The sequence below is a fragment of the Pogoniulus pusillus genome, chromosome 26 (assembly GCF_015220805.1).
Source record: "Pogoniulus pusillus isolate bPogPus1 chromosome 26, bPogPus1.pri, whole genome shotgun sequence".
Lineage (NCBI taxonomy): Eukaryota > Metazoa > Chordata > Aves > Piciformes > Lybiidae > Pogoniulus > Pogoniulus pusillus.
The window spans coordinates 3,727,622-3,751,992 of NC_087289.1; the positions used below are offsets into that span (position 1 = coordinate 3,727,622).

The window sequence follows — 24,371 nt, forward strand, 5'->3', positions numbered from 1 at the left end:
TCCAGGCTTTTTCTGGTCTTATCAGTAGTAGATGTTTAGTCAGCCTAAGCAGATACTGACTTGAGGGACCAGAGAAATGGAGTCTATCTCATGCCAGCCTGAATCATCATCACTGTGCCTCCAGTTTCCTTCACAGCAATGTGGTTTATGGGTCTGTCCTTATAGGTGTTCCACCCCCACCAATCTTTATGGCCCTCCTTCTGGACCCAGTCTTTCAGGTCGATGTCCTTCCTGTGTTGAGGGCTCCAGAGCTGGACTCAGTACTTCAGGTAAGATCTTACCAGAGCAAAGTGGCAGAATCACCTCTCTGTCTGCTGCTGCTGCTTTTAATGCTGGCCAGGATGCAAATGGCCTTCTGGGCTGCAAGTGTGCATTATTGGCTCATGCTTTACTGCTTTTAATGCTGTGCAGCAGAGAGGAGTGAGAGAAACCCACCCAGCACCAGCATGGTTGGCAGCACCTTACAGAGCATGTTGACAGTGCATTGGCTCTCATTCTGTGTGCCAAACAGCAGCATGGGCACAGACACTTGACTGGAGCAGGTGGTGGAATGCTGAAAGGGACATTTCACTTGGGTAGAAGAGAAGTTTGCTTGGCCAGAGGCCATCCCTGTGTTGGTGCAGCACCATGCCATGCTCTGACACTTCTCATGCTTTCCTCTTTGGAAAAGCTCCACCTTTGGTCCACCCTGCTGGATCCAAGCAAGGAGAACTGAGGAGGGTTTTTGTTTCATTTTGTTTCACCAGCTTTGTAATTTAAGTCTTTCCGTTGCTTTCTCGCTCCAAAACTACTTCTTTGGCAGGGGCTGGAGAGTGAGTCATGGCTGTGGCCCAGGCTCCTGCCTCCTTCTTTGACTGGCAGCACTGTGGGCTGCTTCAAAGCAGATCTGCTGGTGATGCTCATGTGTGCCTGCTTGCTGCAGGGTATGGAAGCACTAATGTGGAACAGTAGGGAGGCTGTTCTGGTGGGAGTAAATTAATAGGTTAATGAGCAAAAATGCTTATTCTGATGTGTCAGCTGTGACTATTTCCTAATGTGCTGCTTTCCAGGGAAACCAACATGTTAGGAGCTCCAGTTCACTTGGTAATGCCAGCAAACTTCTCCCAAAGAGAAGATCACTCTGAAAAGCAAAACCATGTGGGAGATGCATCTACAGAGAGGCTGGCTGTAGTATCATGAGCCAGAAACCAGGCTGAGTAAAAGATGATCATTAGAGGTTGAATGGGTTTTGCAGCATTGCAGTTGGAGAGTCAGAGCCTTTTCAGGAGGCTCACAAGGAGCATGGGTTTTGTTCTTTCTGGTCATAACTGAGTATCTGCCTTGTGCCAGACTCACTGCTTGAAGTTCCAATTAGAAGCACTATGAAATCCAAGATTTTCTGGAGATATCCACCCTGTTTTCCAGTATGGCAGAACTCTGTGGGTGAGTCCTCAAGGATTTTGTTGCTGTATGCCAATGCTGAGATAAGCAGAGAACACAAATACTCAGATCCTTCCAAAAACAGCCTGGCAATTTCATCAGTGCAAATGCCAATGACTGCTGCTGATAAGAGAGAAGGGGAGAGCAGCAGGAGGAAAGAATGTTTTGTTTCTGGTGCATAACGTTGAAAGCAAACAAAAAAGTCCCTCTTGAGGATAAAGGGGACTCTCAGAAGTGCTGTAGCCTGCTTGAGACATGCAGAACCTTGTCCACAACCAGGCTAGATTCTAGCATTGCTTGTGCTGGCCAGACAACAATGAACCCTTTGAACACATTTTGGGTCTGAGTGCTGTTTTCTTGAAGGGGGAAAGGGAAGGGAGGCTGCTGCTTTGATCTTGTATCAGCAGCTATCTGCAGTGAGCCCTGAATGTCTTCTGTGGGTGGCAGGGGTATATGCAGCTCCTCTGTGCAGCCTGGTTCCTGATGGAATAGGGTCTCCCACAGCAGTGGGTCTTCTGCAGAGGCACTGCTCTGTAAGACTTGAAGCTCCTCTGACCTTGCTATGCAGCTCCAAACAAGTTTTTAAAGTAATGTGGGAGTCCATGCAGTTACCCTGCAGCCATGTGTCAGCTGTTGGCACAGGAACATAGAATCATAGAATCAACAGGTTGGAAGAGACCTCCAAGATCATCCAGGCCAACCTAGCACCCAGCCCTAGCCAGTCAACCAGACCATGGCACTAAGTGCCTCAGCCAGGCTTGTTTTGGACACTTCCAGGCATGGTAACTCCACCACCTCCCTGGACAGCCCATTCCAATGCCAATCACTCTCTCTGCTAACAACTTCCTCCTAACATCCAGCCTAGACCTCCCCTGGCACAACTTGAGACTGTGTCCCCTTGTTCTATTGCTGGTTGCCTGGCAGAAGAGACCAACCCCACCTGGCTACAGCCTCCCTTCAGGTAGTTGTAGCCAGCCATGAGGTCAGCCCTGAGCCTCCTCTTCTGCAGGCTGCACACCCCCAGCTCCCTCAGCCTCTCCTCATAGGGTTTGTGTTCCAGGCCCTTCACCACCCTTGTTGCCCTTCTCTGGTATGTCATCACTTATTTCCTGTTGAGGGACCATGAAACTTTTTTGCATGATTTTGGTCCATCTGCTTTCCAAAAGCTAAGCTTTATTGTATGCTTCTTGTCCTTGTTGTCCTTCTCTTCCAGATTTGGACTCTAGTGCCTTCCCTTCTTGTTCATTAGCTCTCTGGAATGAGGGCACCTTAAAGCCTTCAGTTGACTTAGCCATGGGAGAAAGAGCTAGCCCCCTTCTCATTATTTGTTTGGCACTGCACTGACCAGCTGGCTCAGAGCTGACTCTTCAGACCTCTGTCACCAGATACAGAAGGAACAGCTTTTCTATAGTAGGGCTGCTGAAGAGGACTGTTCTGTGCAGTTAATGAGCATCTTATGCCTGACCTCCTTCCCTGCATAACCTGGGGCCAGAAGTGCTCGCAGGCCAGCTGACCTATTGGGCACAAGTGTGTTATGGCATGAGTGAGGTGCAGCAATTGCCTTGCAGCCCTGGTTTGAGGCATCCAGGCCCCTGTCTGAAGGAGAATTTGAATCTCAAGCTGCAGTGAGAAGCCCATCTGCATGCCCAGGCAAACCTGAGTGCACAGCTATTGCAAAGGTCAACTGAGGCTCTGACCCCTCCCAGTGTTTCACTCAGAGCAAGTCTTTTTTTGCTCAAAGAAGTTGCTGTTATTGGTCTGGTGTAAAATCCAAACTGGGATTAATGGTAAATTGGAAGTTGGTGTTGTCCCTCTTGACCCAAGGCACAAGGAAGTACTTTTTCTGGTGGCAGTGCCCCATAAATCAGAATCTCTTCACCTTGCCAGTTCAAGGGCAGCTCTGTATGCACCTGGGAATCAGACATAAGGACAGCCTCATGGTAAACCCTTTAGCAAGCTGCTGAAGAAGGAGCCTGGCTCAGGTCTCATGTCAAGTACGATGAGAGAGAGGGAAACTTCTGCCGCTGGTTTGTGGTCTGGCAGCCAGAGAGCTTTTTGCTGCTGTCACTTGAAACTGGACTTTTTTTCTTACATACTTGCATCATTCCTGGACTGTTTTTGCTGCATGCACCAGTGCTGCAATCTGAGCTGAGCAGCATATCCCAGACCTTTAAAGCTTGTGGGTAGATTCAGGACCCCAAAGCAGGCTCCACGCTGCAGTGCCACACTTTGCTGACCACAGTGCCATTGAGAGATCTGTGCCCTGTTTCTTGCTTCGTGGACTTGTAAGGATGGCTTCAGTTGTGTGAAATGTTTCCCTACACAGGGAGGAGCTCAGGAGCATCCTGCATCAGGGAAACACTGCTGAAGAGTGGGAGGGAAGGGATGCTGCCATCCTTGGAAGCACCTATAAACACTAACCCACAGGGCTGAAAGCAGTATGGGTGCTAGCTGTGCAAGTCTGCCCATGCTTCTGTTTGCCAACCAAATCACCATTTAGGCCCTGCAGATTTTATTCCATGTCCCACATTTCTATTGGAGAGAAAGCCACATTTCCAGTGAAATGGATTTATGTTTTGAATTAGCCTCAGCAATGACCAAAACACATTTGTCAAATGTTCTTGATATTTGTACTTTTAAAAGCATCTTTAAGCATTAGATATATTTTCTTTTTAATTTCAGAAGTATGCCCTGCTTTGTTTTTTTAAGTGTAGTCTGAGCTGGGAGCAGATGAATGTTTTTTCCAACAGCTTCTTGAAATGAGCAGCTGTTTTGCCCTCAATCAAACAGGAAGACTGTGTGGAAAGTGAGTCCAAAGTGACTCTTGTTAAAAAAGGAACCAGAATTAAAGGTAGTATTATGGTTAGGTGCTCATGCCAAGAGGCAAAATGAGTAAATGAGACAATAGACTTTGTGACTTGGTCTCAGTCTCAAGTTGTGCTGGGGGAGGTCTAGGCTGGATGTTGGGAGGAAGATCTTCACAGTGTGATTTGCCACTGGAATGGGCTGCCCAGAGAGCTGCACTGCTTTCCAACATTTATGTCCTAAACAAATTTACAGCTAGCTATTGATGGATTAAATCATAGAATCAAGCAGGTTGGAAGAGACCTCCAACATCATCCAGTCCAACCTAGCACCCAGCCCTATCCAGTCAAACAGACCATGGCACTAAGTGCCTCATCCAGGCTTTGCTTCAACACCTCCAGGGACAGCAATCACTCTCTCTGTGAAGAACTTCCTTCTAACATCCAGCTGGTACTTCCCCCCACCCCAGCACAACTTGAGACTGTATCCTCTTGTTCTGTTGCTGGTTGTCTGGGAAGAAGAGACCAACCCCACCTGGCTACAACCTCCCTTCAGGTAGCTGCAGCCAGCAATGAGCTCTGCCCTGAGCCTCCTCTGCTGCAGGCTGCACACCCCCAGCTCCCTCAGCCTCTCCTCACAGGGCTGTGCTCCAGGCCCCTCGCAGCTTTGTTGCCCTTCTCTGGACACCTTCCAGCACCTCAACATCTCTCTAGAATTGAGGAGCCCAGAACTGGACACAGCACTCAAGGTGTGGCCTGAGCAGTGCTGAGTACAGAGGCAGAATAACCTCCCTTGTCCTGCTGGCCACACTGTTCCTGAGCCAGGCCAGGATGCCATTGGCTCTCCTGGCCACCTGGGCACACTGCTGGCTCATGTTCAGCCACTATCTCCCAGCATCCCCAGGTCCCTCTCTGCCTGGCTGCTCTCCAGCCACTCTGTCCCCAGCCTGTAGTGCTGCTTGGGGTTGTTGTGGCATCTGCTAGCCAGCAGAGTTCCTCTGCCTTGGTCCACGTTGTATGCTGCCAGTGGAGCTGCTTGCAAGTTTTATTTTCTGAAGTCTAATACATTCTATTTTTTTGAGGGCCCCTGGATTTGCAGATTGGCTTTTGAAGCAAATGGAAACAGTTGCAAAGAAGAAAGGGTGAATCAACATCTGGCAATTTCTTCACTCACCAGATATTTTTTTTCCTTTCCTGTGGATAAATGCAAAAGAAGAATTTCAGTGAAGTCTTTGTGCACATAAACCCCTCCCTGTCCAAGCATGATTGATTAAGGAGGCTCTGCTATTTTCCTAATTCTCTTACTTAATGTTGACATCATCTGCATTTTCCATCTTTGCTGTTTCCACTGGAGATGAAAAGCTTCTTTGCAGAGGAGCAGGAGACACCCACCCACGTTGGAGGCTCCGTGGACAGACAGACTGCTGTTCCCTGTGGATTGGGGAGAAGGGAGGGTTGTGAGTGGGAAGCCACCCCTTCCTGGCCACAGCTTAGGGCAGCAAAGCTCTAGTGAGACTGACCCTATTTGACTTCTTTCTAGGTCTAAGTCACTAAACAGCCATTTATGGTATTGGCCTTTCAAAGAGGAGCCAGGGCGTGGATGGGAACAGTGACAAAGAGCCACTTAGAAAGGATTGAGTGAGCTTGGTGCATGATTTTAAGATCAACAGAAAAACCTTGCAATGTCTTAAGCCCTGAAATGTCATTTGAAGTATTTAAATGCTGTCATTCAACCTCCTAGCAGCCAGGGACAAGAGATTCATCCTTCACTTTTAATAGGGAAACCGAGTCATGGAGGTGCTTAGTTGAGTGGTAAAGAATTCCCAGTAAGTCAGGACTAGAGCCAGAAGCTAAAAACAGAAACCCAGACTTGCCTCAGAAGTGCTTGGAGAGCACTGGCTTCTGGCAGGAGCATGACTTCAGCCATGTCCTCAGCGGGGGCAGGCAGCTGCTCATTTTTTGGGTGCTAGAAAACACTTTTGCCCTGGATAGCAGGTAATGCCTTTCAGCCTGCGTGGCTGACATCAGTGGTGGGGCTGGAGCTGGCAGTGAGGATGCAGAACGCATTGGTGCTGTGATTAGCAATAGTTTGTGTTAGGCAGGGCCCCTGCCAGCATCCCCGTGAGGGGCAGCACTGCCTGTATATGTCTTTGTGTGATAAGAACTGGAACCCAGGGAGATTGTGGAGTCTCCCTCTCTGGAGATATTCAGGAACCACCTGGATGCATTCCAGTGTGATCTGCTCTAAATTATCCTGGTCTAGCAGAGGGGCTGGACCAGATAGAATCGGAGAGGCCAGGAAGGATACTGGTACCAACAACCTCAGCTCTGTTTCACTGAATCTGTTTAGTGCCTCCAGTTTGGTGCTTGGTCAGTGCAGTGATCGATAGGAAGTGCTGGCCTTGGTCTCCCTTCTGGATTATATCAATCCCCAGGAGTCCAGTCTGTGGACTGCTCTTGCCCAGGGTTATAAGTCTGCATCTCAGTTCCACCTTTTGGCTGGGAGGAAGAAAAAAGGTGAAGGTAGATACCTGTAGGAGAGCAACCCAGAGTCAGAAGTGTGAAATGTGCTACTGATCAGCCCTTTGCAGTGGGCACATGTCTTTGTTGCTCTTCAGGACAGACAAGTGCCCACATCATCACCCCTTTGGCCACATGTACACTGATGAAGCTGGCAGCTAACTTATCCTACCCATGCTATGCCACCAGCTTTTGTGGAGGGAATACTGCAGCACTGAGAGGGCCCATAGCTTTCTGTAGTCTCTCTCCCAGACAGGATGATAGGATTAGTGAAGCTGCCTGGAAACCTCAGAGGAAACACAACCCCTTAGCATAAGTCTTCCCAAAGCAGGTTTGCTGTAGGTTGTTCCCATTGGACGTGGCACCCGCAGATGCTGTTTGGATGGTCACTGGGATAGGCAGCAGCTCCTGGGCATTCCACAAGGTAAAACTGATGCTGCTACAGCAGCAGGTCTTCATTTTGGTGCTGCTGGCATTGCAGCCTCTGTTAGTGTGCATTTATAGGGGACTTCTTGGTTCACCAATTAACCAATGGTTTGATTTGATGGTGATACTCTGAGCTCTATTACAAGGGGGTGATTGTAACTCAAGATCCCAGCCAGCTCCATAGTACAAAGGAGGGATTTGAAAGTGCTGGTCCATGCAGCATACTCGGCAAAGACCCTTTCATCCCACCACTGTCTCAGATGTCCTGATAAGGAAATGGAGCTGCGAGGGCTTGTTTCACTCCTCTGAGGAATGGTGTTAGCAGCCAGTGACCCTGAGATCTGGTTCTGATTTACCAGGAGACATCAGACTCCTTACCTCCAGGCTAGGGAAAATGATCCCTCTTTGCAGGGGCCTCGCAGGGCTCAGCTAAGATGAATGAAAGAGGAAGGGGAGATGAAATGGCTGTGACATTGAATTGTTGTTATTAATGATGCTTACTTGAAGCCAGAGTATCTTGGAATGATCTCTGCAGTTTGCCTTTTGAGATTTGCTTGCATTTTTATTCCCCTCCTCTTCCCTACCTGCTCTGCTAACCTGAGCAGTTTGACTTTGTAGAAAGAGGGCCCCAAAACCTGCATTTCTCAGTGTCTGAAGAAAAAGCAGAGTGTTTCCTGGTGTAATTAGGTCCAGGCTCTCAGTAACGAAGGCCATTTGGATGATAAGTGTTTAGTAATGATTACCAAGCCACGGCTGGGGAAAACAAGCAAGGCGTTTTCATTTCAGAGGCAGCAAATCCATCTGAGACTTGTGGTGTGTGTCATGTATGGAGGCAACTGTCCAAGTGTTACATGGCCTTGCTTACTGAAGTGTGAGCCAAATTCACCCTGGTGTGACTCTGCAGGAGATGCTAAAGCTGCAGCAGGAGCCCATGCGGCAGTGTACACTGCTCCATAGCGCATCCCTGGGCTGTCGGAGGCTGATGCTACTCTTCTTTCAGAGCCAGCAATTCCTCTCTCAAATTAGTAGCAGTGCACCTTCCAGCCACCTCAACAACTCTCTTGAATTGAGGGGCCCAGCACTGGACACAGTACTCAAGGTATGGCCTGACCAGTGTTCAGTACAGGGGCAGAATGATCTGGACAAGGGGACTGAGTCCTGCATCAGTAAGTTTGCAGATGACACCAAGCTAGGAGCAGGTGTTGATCTGTTGGAAGGTAGGAGAGCCCTGCAGAGGGACCTGGACAGGCTGGATGAGTGGGAAGAGGCCAATGAGATGAGATTGAAGAAGGCCAAGTGCAGGGTTCTGCACTTTGGCCACAACAACCCCAAGCAGTACTACAGGCTGGGGCCAGAGTGGCTGAGAGCAGCCAGGAAGAAAGGGACCTGGGGGCACTGGTAGATAGTAGCTGAACATGAGGCAGCAGTGTGCCCAGGTGGGCTGGAGAGATAGTGGCATTCTGGCCTGTATCAGGAGCAGTGTGGGCAGCAGGACAATGGAGGTTATTCTTCCCCTGCCTGTCCTGCACAGCCCCCAGGTTATTCACCAGCACTGGTGTAGGATTTGTTATCCAGTCACGAGAGTCTAACTCTTATCTCACTGCTGTGAGAATAGGTTGTATGTCCTTGTGGTTTTAGTGACTCCACTGAGAAGAAGTCTTTTGAGTGCTTCTGCTTCTCTATCTATCGGAGCTTGGCTTTCATCCTCCTTAAGATAAACCCCCCTGAGCTTGTTTCTGGGCTCATGGCTGTGTTGTAGAGTCTCCTTGTGCTGGGATCTTGGACGCCATCAGACTGTCTGTAGAAGCACTGCGCGGTGACCCTCTGCCGGGCGTTCCTCATTCCATCTCGCTGTCATCACCTTGCTTCGCTGCTTTCATCACAGAGGAGCTTGCTTTGTTTCTGGCCCAAATCAGATACCTTGAGCTTCCTAAGGCTGGAAAACACTGTGGAAATGTAGAATGTTGTCATGTTACTGTGACATCTCTGCTGCTGGAGAGAGTGCCCTGTCTGCTTCCTCTGGTGACTCACACTTACGCCATGCACCCCACAGCCCTTTTAACTACCTGCCAGGTTTTGTTTAGTTCTGGTTTTCCCCTAGAAGCATGCTATCAGTTTTAGCCTTCATCAGACTGAAGCATTTCAGCCTTGACCTTCCTCTCTTCACAGGCAAAGGGCTCCCTCACTGCTTGCCAGCAGGCTTAGCAAGATTCACCTCACTCCTCCTAGATACTCTGAAACTCTTTGCAGGGGACCAGTTGCCTCTGTGTCTGTTACCAGTCAATATATCAGATGAAAGCATTTTATTTGTCTAACAAACTATGGCTGAGAGGACTCTTGCTGGTGGTCTGTGAGGAGAGGATAGTCATGGACTATTTCCAGTTGCTCAACTTTATGGGCTAATCTTTGACTGATTCTTTCCCTGATGTGCAGTGACTGAGGTGCTCTGACCATTGCTCTGGAAAGCCTGGCTAGTTTTATCTCTCCCCTCTCCACCTTTTGGTATCTAGTACTACTTCTTGCCATTAGTCTGTATCTGTATTGTTTCTCCCATGCTGCTCATCTCTCATTACCTGACTAAGGAAAACTTTGGCTTGTAGGAACCTCATGGGCAAGCATCTGCACAGATTCCTGAGGTCTGAATACATCCCACCTTTTCAAGTGCAGATTTTAAGCCAAGCTCTTACTTAGCTTTCAAATGGTGCTGGCATCCTTAAAAAGCACAGAAAGAACCCATTTCCAGCTAGATGTGGTTTCTAAAGGAGCTGCTCAGAGCTCACCATCTGGGGTGTTCTGCAGCTCTGGCTGGTGTGACTGTTGTGTGTTGGCAGTGGTTTTGTGTTTGCAGCTGGAGGGAAGGGGATAAGTGACCAGCTGTCAGCTGTCAGAAGTGGCTTCTCTTCTAGAGTAATGTGTTAAAGTCCATGTACTGCCATCTCTGCCTGTGATCTGACTGTCATATGTACAAGAGTCTTACAATCAGCCAGGTTGGAAGAGACCTCCAAGATTATGCAGTCCAACCCATCACCCAGCCCTGTCCAATCAACTAGATGTTCATGTCCCCCATCCATCCTCACAGCCTCCCTCGGACTCTCTCCAGCAGATCCCTCTCGAACTGAGGAGCCCAAAACAGGTCACAGTATTGCAGGTGTGGTCTCCCCAGGGCAGAGGGGAGTGAGATGAGAACCTCCCTACACCCACTGGACTCACTCTTCATGATGCACTTCCCAAGGACAACCTGTCCAGGCTCTTCAGACTGACAAACAACTTCTCTCATACAGAGGATTTAGCTTAGGAAAGCATAACCAACTCCACAGCCTTTTCACCACTTTGACACAGCAATGCTCAGAATGCATCTTTGGCTGGAATATTCCAACCAAAAGCAGCTCCCAGCCCTTTCCTTCCAAAGCCAGGTTAAAGCCCAAACACAGAACACCCCTTGGTTGGTGCTCTGTCATACCAGGAGAAAGAAGTACAGTTAAAAGATGATTAAAACAAACCAAAACCAATCTAGGGGGTAGGGTTTTTTCCCAGCAGAGCCTGCACTATATATTCCTGGAATTTTTGCTCATGGGAAATACTTTCACATAGAATTTTTAGCTGTCATCAGAATATGTTAGAACTGAATGTTTACACAGGACATTGTTTTTCACAGTCTGCCAGACTGAAGGTTCAGTAAGCACAAACACATTCCCCACAGCTTGCTCTGTGGATGAATCCTGCAATGCCTCAGTGTGTTTCAGATTTATGTGGGAAGGATCCTTCTTGTTGGGAAATTGCTTTGCAAGTTGCTTGCTGTGAGTAATGCCCTGTCTGTTACACCACCTGTGCACTGAAGCATATAATGCATGGCCAGAAATGTGTGAACATCTTCATTCTTACCTGCCTGGGAACAAAGAAGAATGTCAGAGAGGGAAGGAAGGAAGTTTCTCAGTGTAGTTTGCTTTCTCAATGCAAAATGATCTTTTCAGGTGGGGGATGCAGTCCATCTGCTTGGTGCATACTTGTGCACAGTGATGTAAATCCTGCCAGCCTGGCTCACATGAGAGATCTCTTAGGTAACCTGATTTCTGTCTTGGTCAGTTGAAAGAATTTGTGCCCTGAAGAATATCAAAATGCTTTGTTCAGTTTGGTTTGAAATTCCCAAGTCTCTGCCAGTACTGGAGACTAATTCAATGTCTGGTCACCTCTTTTGACCATGTGCCTGCCAATCCACATATGTTTGTGGAATGAAAAATTGCTTGTTTGAATAACAAAAAGCTTCCTAAGATTCATTGCCCATGAAAAGGTTTCCCTGTGCCAGTTGTCCAAGTTTGTTCTGAGTCCTAGAATCAACCAGGTTGGAAGAGACCTCCAAGATCATCCAGTCCAGCCTAGCACCCAGCCCTAGCCAGTCAACTAAACCATGGCACTAAGTGCCTCATCCAGGCTTTTCTTGAACACCTCCAGGGATGGTGACTCCACCACCTCCCTGGGCAGCCCATTCCAATGCCAATCACTCTCTCTGCCAACAACTTCCTCCTAACATCCAGCCTAGACCTCCCCCAGCACAACTTGAGACTGTGTCCTCTTGTTCTGCTGCTGCTTGCCTGGCAGAAGAGACCAACCCCCACCTGGCTATCCCCTCCCTTCAGGTAGTTGTAGCCAGCAATGAGATCACTCCTGAGCATCCTCTTCTCCAGGCTAAGCATCCCCAAGTTCCTTCAGTCAACCCCAAGTTCCTTCAGTTTGGATTTGAGTCTGCCAGAGTAAGCGGTGAGCAGCAGCCCACATCGAGGCACACTGAAGTGGTCTGAGAGGAGTGATCCGAAGTACACTGTAGGTTGCCTGCATTTTGACAGTGGAGAAGGCTTCTGAAAAGTTACATGTGGAGTGTCCAAGAGGTCACCACTGCTGCCCACTATCGCAGTAGTAGCAATGGCAGCGACCGTTCATTCCTTACCTACTTGAAGTGACAGATGATAAACTGGCAAGCTCCTGGGAAAGCAGGGGATGGTGTGTTCATGACCTCAAAGGCCACTTCACATCTTTGTCACTCGGTACCTATTCCTACTAAGACCCTTTTCTGCCATGTGCTTACCTTGCTCTTCAATCTAGCATTGCCATGGGCTTAGCAGGTGCCCAGGTGGGTTGCAGAGAGCTCAAGCATCGTACTAAGAACATACAATCCCATCAGCAGAGTGAAAAAAATCCCTGATTGACTTCTCAGTAGAATTTTTTCCTTCTGTATTTGCAGTAATAAAATATTTGAGACAAGGTCACATGCTGTTTATAGCCACCTCACTGCTACTTGCTTCTGCTTGCCCAGGCAGTAAGCCCTGCATAGAAACAACGAGCTTAATCCTTCATGACACTGAACTTTTTATTTCCCTTGTTATCTGTGCTTACAGGCTGCAGAGCCTCCCTCCTCTGCAGAGCCCAGTGCACTAAGCCTTTGATACAACACAGCAGCAGAGCTATGGAAAAGCAGGATCTGCTGAGAAAACCAGGAGCTGTCTGGGAAGTCTGAGAGTTTGGTTTCTAGGTCAGCTGAATGGTTGTCATCTTTTTTTCCTCACAAACTCTATGCCAAGCTCATTCACTCAGCAATTAACCGAGGTTGTGTGCAGGTAGATCCAGTCTTGATGTGGTAAGAAACACTGGGCTTTTGAGAGATCTGACCCATCTTCCAGTCTATAAAGCTTATGACTTTCCCCCACCCCCAAAAATGAGGTTTTAGTTCAGTCTATGCCTTAATATAGAAACAGATTGGATTACGACAGCCATGCAGAATGCATGAGAGCTGCCAGTGTCTGGTAATATGGTCAATGAAATGGAAACTTGTGGAAAATAGTCTGAGGTCTTCAGTAGATCATGCCCTGTGACCCCTTGTCTCAGGCAGTCAGAATCAGTATTGCCTTGGCAATGCTCCTTCTAAAATCCTCTGACTTTTGCTCCTCTTTTCATAGAATCACCCAGATTGGAAGAGACCTCCAAGATCGTCCAGTCCAACCTAGCACCCAGCCCTAGCCAGTCAACCAGACCATGGCACTAAGTGCCTCATCCAGGCTTTGCTTGAACACCTCCAGAGACAGTGACTCCACCACCTCCCTGGGCAGCCCATTCCAATGCCAATCACTCTCTCTGCCAAACACTTCCTCCTAACATCCAGCCTAGACCTCCCCTGGCACAACCTGAGACTGTGTCCCCTTGTTCTGTTGCTGGTTGCCTGGCAGAAGAGACCAACCCCACCTGGCTACAGCCTCCCTTCAGGTAGTTGTAGACTACATGAGGTCACCCCTGAGTCTCCTCTTCTCCAGGCTAAACAACCCCAGCTCCCTCAGCCTCTCCTCAATATGGACAGGATCTTCCTAGGGCTTTCTCAGTGCTGGTGTTCTGATTTGATGTATCCTCTCTGTCTAAAATCCACAGGGTTTGGTAACAGTCCAGCGATCTCATTCCAGTGAGGTGAAGAAGCAGACCCTAGAATGTGAATGAAGGTTGTCATTCTACAGATGTCATTTTTTTCCCTTGCTGATTTTCATTCAGCAATGGTTGTATAAAAAATCAGAATTCCCTTCTGTTGTGTGTGTGCAATAGAAGGGGACACAGTCTCAGGTTGTGCTGGGGGAGGTCTAGGCTGGATGTTAGGAGGAAGTTGTTGGCAGAGAGAGTGATTGGCCTTGGAATGGGCTGCCCAGGGAGGTGGTGGAGTTGCCATCCTGGAGGTGTTGAAGAGAAGCCTGGATGATGCACTTAGTGCCATGGTTTAGTTGACTGGATATGGCTGGGTGCTAGGTTGGAGTGGATGAGCTTGGAAGTCTCTTACCAATCTGATCGATTCTATGAGTGCTTTTGCATATGCTTATGGGCCCCAAGTTGCTCACCATCTAAATAAACAAAATGATTAGCCTGTGGGAGAAATGCTGATAATTTTTTATTGTTATTCATTTAAAACAATGGAAAATCAAGCACAATGAAAACAAAATGGTTTGGTGGTTTTTTGTTCCGGTGGCTGCACAAGGAGATTATGACAGGGCCAGGAACTAAGTCCAAGTGTCCTGCATCCCAGCCCTTTAAACACCAAAATATCCTGCCTCTCTTGAGTTCAAACTCTTTTGACATAAGATTTCCCAGAGTGTTTCATAATTAATGTCAGTGCTAGATGCTGACCATGTCTTACCAGTTAGGAATTTGCTTTTATGTACACTTAAACTCCCCCAAGCTGAGCAGCTGTTGGCTTCCTTATGTGACTCGAATATTTCTAAGGCAAGTATGGGATGTGATGAATTGGAAAGTGTTGAGTTGAAATGTCCTGCTTTGAGTCCACTTAGCAAACTCCAAAGGTCATCTCTGCTGTGAAGAAGCCAGTAGGATTAGACACAGGATGAGCCTTGTTTCAAGGGAGGAAAAAGGATTTTCTATTGTGTCTGGAAATCAGCTCCTCCTGTCTCACAGGGGTGGATTTTATGCAGGAGTAACTAAAGTCATCCTAGCATCTGTGATAGTTTCTGACAGCTTTCTGAAAATGAGCTAGAACTAAAGGAAAAGAGATTATCCCACAACAGACTCTTGCAGCTTGTCTCTTGAGGGTCTCTTTCCCTCACTGAAATGCATTTTGTCCCTTCTAAGCCTGCACAGACAAAATACTGTCTGTGAGTCTATAAATACCTGAAGGGAGGTGGTTGTAGACAGGTGGGGTTTGGTCTCTCCTCCCAGGCAACCAGCAACAGAACAAGGGGACACAGTCTCAAGTTGTGCCAGGGGAGGTCTAGGCTGGATGTGAGGAGGAAGTTGTTGGCAGAGAGAGTGCTTGGCATTGGAATGGGCTGCCCAGGGAGGTGGTGGAGTCGCTGTCCCTGGAGGTGTTCAAGAAAAGCCTGGATGAGGCACTTAGTTCCATGGTCTGATTGACTGGCTAGGGCTGGGTGCTAGGTTGGACTGGATGATCTTGGAGGTCTCTTCCAACCTGCTTGATTCTATGATTCTGTTCGTGGAGTGGAAGAATGCAGTTCTGCAAGTAGCTCAAACAGTGGCTTAATGGCATTCCTCTGGATCAGGTCAGCAGCTCCTCTTGCCCCATCTTGACCCACTGCAGCAGCAGCCCCACCTACATCCAGCATGATTATTGTCAGATGCTTTGGACAGTCCTTTATCCTGTATCAGATGCTATCATAGAATCATCCAGGTTGGAAGAGACCTGCAAGATCATCCAGTCCAACCTAGCACCCAGCCCTATCCAGTCAACTAGACCATGGCATGAAGTGCCTCATCCAGTCTTCACCCTGTATTTTACAAAGTCTTGAGAAGCTTTATGTACACTAGGAAAGGAGGCATCAGTCTGCCAAGTTAAACAACTCGCAGAGAGCTTCACTTTCCAAATAGGAGCAGATTTGCCAAGTGATTTGCACAGGTGCTCACAAGTGAGCTCTCCTCGTCCAGCCCAGTTGAACCTGTTGCTCTTACCCTATTCCAGCTAGTCCTCCTCAAGAGCAGTGTGCTCATGATTCTCTGCTGGCCTCTTTTTCAGTTCTTGTCACTTTACTAGCCCTTTTGTCTGATGGGTACCTGGGCAGGTGTCTGCAGGTGAGCTGCTGTAGCATGATGGCACATAGCATGGATGTGCCAGAGCCTACTGGCTTTTAGAAGCCTAGCAGCAGTAGGACAGGGTTCAATGTCTCTTTCACTATCAAGGAGAACAGTTGGACATAGCTTTCCTTTCCTCTGTCTCATACCTCATGAGACCACCTCTCCACCTGAGTCTGTGCAGGGAGTTGGAGTAGCTGAGTTTGAAGGATGTACAACTGGAAAATAGACTGGCTTCCATCAGCAGAAGATGATGCTGCAGACAAATAAATGACCTGTCTGGCTCTTAGGAACTCTGGCTCCTCCAATTTTCCTTGCACTGAGCTTTGCTCTCATTTAATCTGTTTCCTTTAGCCTGTGTTCAGGTCTTCCTTGCTTACCCCAGTCATTGCCTAGTCCAATGGTGTCAAATGAGTGTTAAAGGTATAGGTGTCAGAGTGCAGCATCAACTGTCCTACATCACCAACTCACTTTCTTATCCTGTTACAGCTGAACAAGCTGGAGGAGGCGGCAAATGCAGCTCACACCTTCTTCATGGCAAACCCTGAGCACATGGAAATACAACAGGACATTGAGAATTACAAGACCACAGCAGGGAAAGTCAGCTTGATTGACCGGGAAGCCAAACAGCACATGGTGAGTCTGGGCTAAAGAGGTGCCTGGGTGCCTGTCAGGAGAGATTTAGGAGGCCAGAGAAGCATCCTCTGTGAGTGGGATGATTCTTGCTGAAGTCCATGTTTTAATACAGCAAACTCTCCCTCTTACTGCTCTCCTTTAAGGCCAGCCATCTGCTACTTTTTCAAGGCTCTCTCTGCTCTTTGTTTGATGTCCACATGTCCAAGCTGGTCCCTCGCATCAGGGAATTCTGGGGTCATCCATAGCTGTGAATGTCCACCAGCAGGCGACTTTGACAGGTGCCTCCATGGACACTGATGGACAGAGGGGGCTTGTGTTCCTTTTGAGCTGAGTTCTCCCACCTGGGCAGGGCAGATGCACGTGAGTGGTGGTGTTGGTGAGAGTTCAGGGGTGGCATGTTGGGAGAGTGACAGTTTTTTCCACCTCCTCAAACAAAAGCCCAACACAAATTCCAAGGCCACCAACTTACTGGTGTCACAAGACATAAGGAAGCAGAAGTGGTTGTGGATGTAATTAATGGTGGTGCTTATTAGGGGCAATTCCAAGACAGTTCTGCTTCAGTCAAGAGCAGTTCTTTTCCCTTGGCATTCAGCACAGTTGTTGGATGCAAAGGTGAAAACAAAGAAAAAGGATTATTTTTTTCATGTAATACAAATAATCCAGCAGTGGCACTGAGGATTTTCTGAGTAGGAAGGAGTTCAGAAGAGCACTGAGGCAGGATTACAAGGCTGCACTAGTCCAAAGGTCCATTGATGGCTTAAACATGGTTAGGTATAACAGCTTACATCTGGTAGGTATCCAGGGAGATCCTTCTGTCCCTGCTCCCTTGTGCTTTGTTTTTGAGAAGTACCTCCAGTTGCAAGGGGCAAGATGCTGTGGCCTGAGCAGCAGAGCCAACTCGTGGTCTTGTCTTCTGCCTACCTACTTTGCAGGAGGACTACAGTGCTGGAGTAAGGCATTATGACAAGGAGGAGTATGGGCTGGCCATTGACTTCTTGGAGCGTGCGTTGAAAGGATACTACTCAGAGGACGAGGACTGCCAGATCATGTGTGAGGGACCTCAGAGGTTTGAGGAGCATGAGTACTTGGAGTATAAGGCTGGCCTCTATGAAGCTATTGCAGGTGAGACCTTCTTGCATATTTAAGGTTCTCACCCTTGGCCCTCTGATGCTTTTAATTATTGACTTTGGACCTTTGGCTGGACTTGAATTGTCTTCCCTTCCGTCACTGCTGCTCACGAATAATGCTGCAGGAGGCACTTGAAAGGCCAGAAAATACAGAGGACAGGAGGCTAGAACATTTCCATTTGGTCCTGAACAAAGCAATATGAGAAGAACTACATTTCCAGATGTGTAGAGCATTCTTTAAGAGCTGGAAGTAAAGCTGCCATAACCTAAACTGCCTCAGTTTCCCTCTGTACACAGGCTCTCATACCTCACTGGACTCTAACTCTTGCTGGCCTCTGTTTCTGTTACTCTGTTCTTCAGTGCATATGAAGAGAGCAGCAGGGTCCTCTTGGTCATGCTCCAGATAGCCAGGAAAGCTGCCAAAAAGACTCAGAACATAGATTTCCTCCTCATCCAAAAGGATGGATTTGTCATTAGCAGAGGCCCATCAAATTATGGTCTTGAGTGAAATCTCTGGGGAGGATTGAACATTACTGAGTAATCTTCAGATCTGTGTGCGTGTCTCTGAGCCAGAGGGGATTAAAATGGTTCATTCTCAGTTGAAATGAGATTACATCTAATTAGTTGCAAGGGAAAGAAGAACAGTAAATTAAGGTTTGTTTGGTGACAGAAACCTTATTTATCTGCTCATGGGCTGGGAGCTGTGTCAAGCTCTGCAGTTTTGCTTCTTGTGTTGGAAAAACTTTGCTTGGATGCAGATTATGTTTCGGTTTTGTGTAATTCTGTTTGTGTCAAGACAGGAAATCTAGTTGAAACAACCAAGATGAGAAACTACCAACATAACTGGGATGGGAGGCTGCCTTGTTCTTTTTATTTATCCATGCAAAAAACTCTGAGGAGTGTTGTAAGGGCTGACTTGGTACCAGTGTAACCATCAGCTGATCATGCCTGCTTTTTAAAGCCATGACCAGGACACCAAGGGCACATCAAGCCCTCCAGCCTTTGCTGGCAGAGAAAACTCATCTTCCTTCTCATGGAAAGCTGCTGCTCATCAAACAGTTTTTGGTCACTTTAAAATTGTTTCTGTGCTGTGCAAGTCATGTACAGCTCCAGCGAGCAGGGATGTTTCTGTGCTGGATCATGTGGAGTGCAGACGTGGTCATAGAGTGATGGTCCTTAACACATCACCTGGGAGGGAGAACAAGCCAGATGGTCTCTGCAAGTGCTGTCATTTGGCTTAGCCAGATATATCTGGGAATAACAGCTCCAAATCCCAGGGCCATTCAGGCATCCAAAGAAACAGGGGAGTGAGGGCACACGATGGGAAATAAGATACAGAATGCAACTGCTTTGCTATAGGGAGCTACATAGTTCCTTCCAGGACAGTATGATCCAGAGTTTACCACTGAGTTCAAGGTGCTCAGTCCCAAGTGTTTCAATGTGAGTGGCAACATGAATACACCAAAAAAAAAGTTTAAGTGTCTTCAAAACTCATTTCTCCTTTCAGTCCCAGGCTGCTTTGCTGTATTGCTGCATGGGGTTGAACCACTCTCGCTTCTCCACCCCAGGGACAGATGCATTTCAGTGAATTGAGTCCAGTCTAGAGCATCTTGACATTACCAAGAAAAAGCTGTGCTTCTCAGTGACAGATTATTCCAGGTCTAGGATGCTTAAATAGGTTTACATTACAACAAGATTATTGATGTCCTTTTCCTTCTTGTTTCCATTAATGTAATACCTGGGAAGTGCATGGTAAATCACGTCACTACTCAGACTACCTGCTCAAAGCAATTCAGGACTGGTTTGAGTTTCCACTTGATTTCATTGCAAATTCCTCAGGCTGTTTTTTTGGCAGCTCTAAAAAATGCTTTGGTAGCTGAGCACATGTTTTTTTCAAGCCTGTGTTTACTTCTTAAGGGTTATAATGGTGTACAGAGACAGAGCAAGCGAAGTAGATTTGTAAGTACGTTGCAGCAGAGGCTCCAAACTGGAAACAGATGTCAGTGCTGGCTCCCAACTTGTACAGCTGATACAACGCCTATATTGTGGACTCCCACCAATGAGGAGACCTTGCTAATGGCAGATGGTTACCACATGCATGCATTTTCCTGGGAGATGCCACATCTTTAAGGACCAGCAAACACAAGGATTTTGCTGCAGATATTTGCACCTTAGGTCTTTGAGACCCACAGTGCAGGCACCTTGCTTGATCCTGCTTGAGAAGCTACTCTGACCCCTCTTACCTAAACCTCCCAGTGCCCTCCAAACCTTTCTTGCTGCAGAAAGGAGAGGTTTAAAAATGAGCTGAAGGAAGGGAGTGAGAAGAGGACAGCACAGGTGACCACCCTTTCTGATTTGGCTCTTGGGCTTGAAGAGATTCCCTCTACCTGCACTTCACCCATCCAACTTTCCTAGGCAGAGGCAGCGGCAACCCAACACGCAAAAGAGATGCTCAAGCTCCCTCTACAGTTGACAGAAGAAAGGCATCTATCAAGAAGAGCAAAAATATGACTGCAGATCTCCATTAGGGAAGGAGCCTGAGCTCTTCCTTTAGGAGCCCACAGCAACATGAGTTGCACATCCTTCAGTTGGAGAGATTTAACCTCTGTCACAGGATCACAGGATGGAAGGGACCCAAAGAGATCATTTAGTCTAACTCCCCTGCCAAAGCAGGACCATGCAATCTAGCTCAGGTCACAGAGGAACACATCCAGACAGGCCTTGAAAGTCTCTAGAGAAGAAGACTCCACAACCCATCTGGGAAGTATGTTCCAGTGCTCTGTGATCCTTACAGTAAAGATGTTCCCTCTTGTGTTGAGATGGACCCTCCTGTGCTGCAGCTTATACCCATTGCTCCTTGTCCCATTGCAGGGAGCAAGTGAGCAGAGCCTGTCCCCCCCTCCCTGATCCCCAGCCCTCAGATACTTATAAACATTTATTATGCCTGTCCTCCTCTCAGCACCATCACCATCCTTCTCAGTTCAGACTGTCTTCTCTCTCTTTCCTGGGCAGATCACTACATGCAAGTCCTGGCCTGCAAACACGACTGTGTCCGAGAACTTGCCACACGTTCCGGCCGTATCTCGCCCATTGAAAATTTCCTTCCCCTCCATTATGACTACTTGCAGTTTGCCTACTACAGAGGTAAAGACTCTTTTGCTATTCCTCGTAGTGCTTGCTGAGTATTCCTTCGTTTTGTCCAAGTTTGGAGTTGGTGCATGTGGAAACCAAGATCATATTCCCCTGAGCTCAGTGCTACTGTGATGCAGTAGCATGGTCTGAAAGAGGCAGGAAGCAAGGAGCATTGGAAATTGGCTCTTCCAAAGCCAAGGTGCCTGAAATGCAAGTAAGCATTTTTGTGAAAGTGATTTAAATTGTCAGTCAGGTCTTAAAAGCCAAACCTGCAGCTTAAATGTTACTGTTCTTTAAAAAAAATCATGTGTTTTTTAGAATCACAGAATCAACCAGGTTGGAAGAGACCTCCAAGATCATCCAGTGCAACCTAGCACCCAGCCCTAGCCAACCAACCAGGCCATGGCACTAAGTGCCTCATCCAGGCTTTTCTTCAACACCCCCAGGGACAGTGCCTCCACCACCTCCCTGGGCAGCCCATTCCAATGCCAATCACTCTCTCTGCCAACAACTTCCTCCTAACATCCAGCCTAGACCTCCCCTGGCACAACCTGAGACTGTGTCCCCTTGTTCTGTTGCTGGGTGCCTGGCAGAAGAGACCCAGAAGAGCCCAACCCCACCTGGCTACAACCTCCCTTCAGGTAGTTGTAGACAGCAATGAGCTCTGCCCTGAGCCTCCTCTTCTGCAGGCTGCACACTCCCAGCTCCCTCAGCCTCTCCTCACAGGGCTGTGCTCCAGGCCCTCACCAGCTTTGTCGCCCTCCTGTGGACACCTTCCAGTACTGCAACATCTCTCTAGAATTGAGGAGCCCAGAACTGGACACAGCACTCAAGGTGTGGCCTGAGCAGTGCTGAGTACAGGAGCAGAATAACCTCCCTTGTCCTACTGGCCACACTGTTCTTGATCCACACATTCCAGTATTTAGGGTCCTTTCATTTGCCTTTTGACATGAAACTTCTGGAGATTTATACAAGTCACAGAAATGAATTGGTAGATTTTACAAGTTAATATGCAACAGCTACACAAGTTAGCCCAAGCTTACCTTGAGATGCCAATTTTTGCTAATTACCAAATACTTTTAAGATTCATAGTGAAGCTGGAGGAGTTGACAACACTTCAAAACATCAGGGGGTGGTGGTGCTATAAAATGCAGGCAGTCAGGTGGGCCTGTATAGTGTTTTGCTGTGTTACAAGAAAGAAAATCTAGGCAGAATTCTCCTGTCTCAGGCTTATGCTAAGAGCTCTTTCCTGAAAAGAGCAGAATGTGAGAGTCAAAACTGCTGCTCCAACCAAAAGCTGCTTCAGCAATGAAGTGATTTGCCATTGGAATGGGCTGCCCAGGGAGGTGGTGGAGTCACCGTCCCTGGAGGTGTTGATGAAAAGCCTGGATGGGGCACTTAGTGCCATGGTCTGGTTGATTGGATAGGGCTGGGTGCTAGGTTGGCCTGGATGATCTTGGAGGTCTCTTCCAGCCTGCTTGATTCTATGATTCCAAGTGGGAAGAAAGCTGGGGTGGGGGTCAGCAGCATTTTGTGCTGACAAAGGCTTTTTCATTCCTCTTCCCAATTGTAACTTTAATGTGGTGGGTAAAATACCCTCGAGCCCTGAGAGATGCTGCACAGAGGAGTGGCAGTTTGCTGCCAAATGACATCACAGCCACAGTTGGATGCCACCTGACCTGTGTATGACCACAGAGAAGTTGTGTCTCTGTGCCTCAGTTTTCCTGATGGGGAAATGGAGTGGTTAAGACAAAGCTGCATCAAAAGAGCCTTGTAAAGGGCTGGGCTCCCCCTTCAGCTGATGGAGAGCTCAGACTGTGCCCTCCCTCTCTGCAGGCTCCCCTCCCAGGCTCTGCCCTGCTGCACCCTGCATAAGCTCCCAGCACCACCACTGAGGCTGTGCCCTTCTCTGCCCTCTTTGACAACTGTTGTGTTGCCTCCCAGTTGGTGACTACGTAAAAGCCCTGGAGTGTGCCAAGTCCTACCTCCTCTTCCACCCAGATGATGAAGATGTCTTGGAGAATGCAGGTTATTACGAGGGCCTCTTGGAAGGCACAATTGATCCAGCCACCATCAAACCCAGAAAGGTAAGAGTGAGTGTCACCTAATGTCACCCTTTGTGGGGTGCTTTAAGGAAAGCATAAACTGAAAATAAAAGCAGCTTGGCAGCTTTCCCACGGTGAGACCACTTTGAAAACAGATGTGGGGATGCTGGACTAAGTGGTGATGCTAATTGTCAGGAGGCAAGTCCAGACCCACTGGTGTGGAGGAGAAGGTGGAAGACAGGATCTTCTTGAAACAGGCACTTCAGCTTAGCAAGGCCTAAGCAAGGGCAGGGAGGGTGATGACTGAGTGATTCAACAATGTAACCCCTTCTCTCGTTCAGTGCTCCAGAGGGGATGTGGAGGAGGAATGCAGTGGAGAACAGAGGGCAACCTCTGCTCAGAAAGGGCTGAAAAATATTTTCCCAGGGGGAAGTTAGGATGTCAGCGTTACTCTCGTGTCACTGAACTCAAAGTTCAGTGCTCAGCCTGTTCTGCAGGGTGCAGCTTTGCTATCACCAGCATTAGGCAGGGGTCAGACAACCAAAGAGTCATCCAGCGAGACCTGCTTCTTCTCTGGTCTGGGCAGGCTTTATCTGTGGCCCTGGGGCTGCCTTTCTCACAATGCAGAACAGCAGCAACCTCTTCTAGTGGGAGGTGTCTCCTGCCTATGGCAGGGGGCTGCAACTGGATGATCCTTGAAATCCCTTCCAACCTAAACCATTCTATGATTCTAAGTTCCTTCCATCCCATCACAGCTGAAGCTCATTCCTCTTGTGCCACAAGCAGGAAGTAGTCAGGAACTGAGTTCTCCAGCCCTTTGTGAATTCCTTGATTTCCAAGGAAAGCAGGGTGAATTTGGTAAAATGCTACAAAAGAAAGTTGAACTGATAAAACAAGAACAATTGTTGCTTCTCCTGACAAAAAAAAAGCCTGAAGCTGACAGGAACATTTGGTTCTTTCCAGTGTTTTGAAGTCTCTCTGTAGAAATTTCCAGCTGGCTGTGCTTTGTGGTCACTGTCTGAGCACCCTCAGCATGTCCCAGACTGTGGGCTCCGTGGTGCAGATGTGGAACCAAGGCACAACCCAGCCAAGGTTCCTTCCCCTGCAACCTGAACCTGCCTCACGTTCTGCAGCTGAGGCTTCTCTGGCCAGACTCTTGCACAAGTATTTAGAAGCTTTCCAAGGTGCCCAGCAGAGTGGCTGGAGAGCAGCCAGGCAGAAAGGGACCTAGGGGTACTGGTGGATAGTAGCTGAAGATGAGCCAGCAGTGTGCCCAGGTGGCCAAGAGAGCCAATGGCATCCTGGCCTGGCTCAGGAACAGTGTGGGCAGCAGGACAAGAGAGGTTATTCTGCCCCTGTACTCAGCACTGCTCAGGCCACACCTTGAGTGCTGTGTCCAGTTCTGGGCTCCTCAATTCAAGAGAGATGTTGAGGTGCTGGAAGGTGTCCAGAGAAGGGCAAGGAAGCTGGTGAGGGGCCTGGAGCACAGCCCTGTGAGGAGAGGCTGAGGGAGCTGGGGGTGTGCAGCCTGCAGCAGAGGAGGCTCAGGGCAGAGCTCATTGCTGTCTACAACTACCTGAAGAGAGGCTGTAGCCAGGTGGGGTTGGTCTCTTCTGCCAGGCAAGCAGCAATAGAACAAGGGGACACAGTCTCAGGTTGTGCCAGGGTAGGTCTAGGCTGGATTTTAGGAGGAAGTT

The 24,371-nt window shown here is 48.2% G+C and overlaps 1 protein-coding gene and 1 long non-coding RNA gene across 3 annotated transcripts in view; both read left to right on the forward strand.

Moving 5' to 3' along the window:
• Positions 1–24,371, forward strand: part of P3H2 (prolyl 3-hydroxylase 2) — a 73,325-nt gene that overhangs the window by 38,231 nt on the left and 10,723 nt on the right. The window contains exons 1-5 of one of the 2 annotated variants that reach the window (XM_064164884.1): positions 12,677–12,693; positions 16,224–16,370; positions 17,303–17,492; positions 20,510–20,641; positions 22,574–22,716. In XM_064164884.1, the coding sequence (XP_064020954.1) occupies positions 16,269–16,370; positions 17,303–17,492; positions 20,510–20,641; positions 22,574–22,716 (567 nt within the window). In that variant the 5' untranslated portion in view covers positions 12,677–12,693; positions 16,224–16,268. Of the gene's footprint in view, positions 1–12,676; positions 12,694–16,223; positions 16,371–17,302; positions 17,493–20,509; positions 20,642–22,573; positions 22,717–24,371 lie in introns of those variants that run through there. The other variant, XM_064164883.1, reaches the window with a different exon arrangement.
• Positions 185–1,753, forward strand: LOC135186820 (uncharacterized). Its single transcript, XR_010307122.1, has 2 exons — positions 185–269; positions 1,050–1,753. It is a non-coding gene; the product is annotated as an uncharacterized LOC135186820 (long non-coding RNA).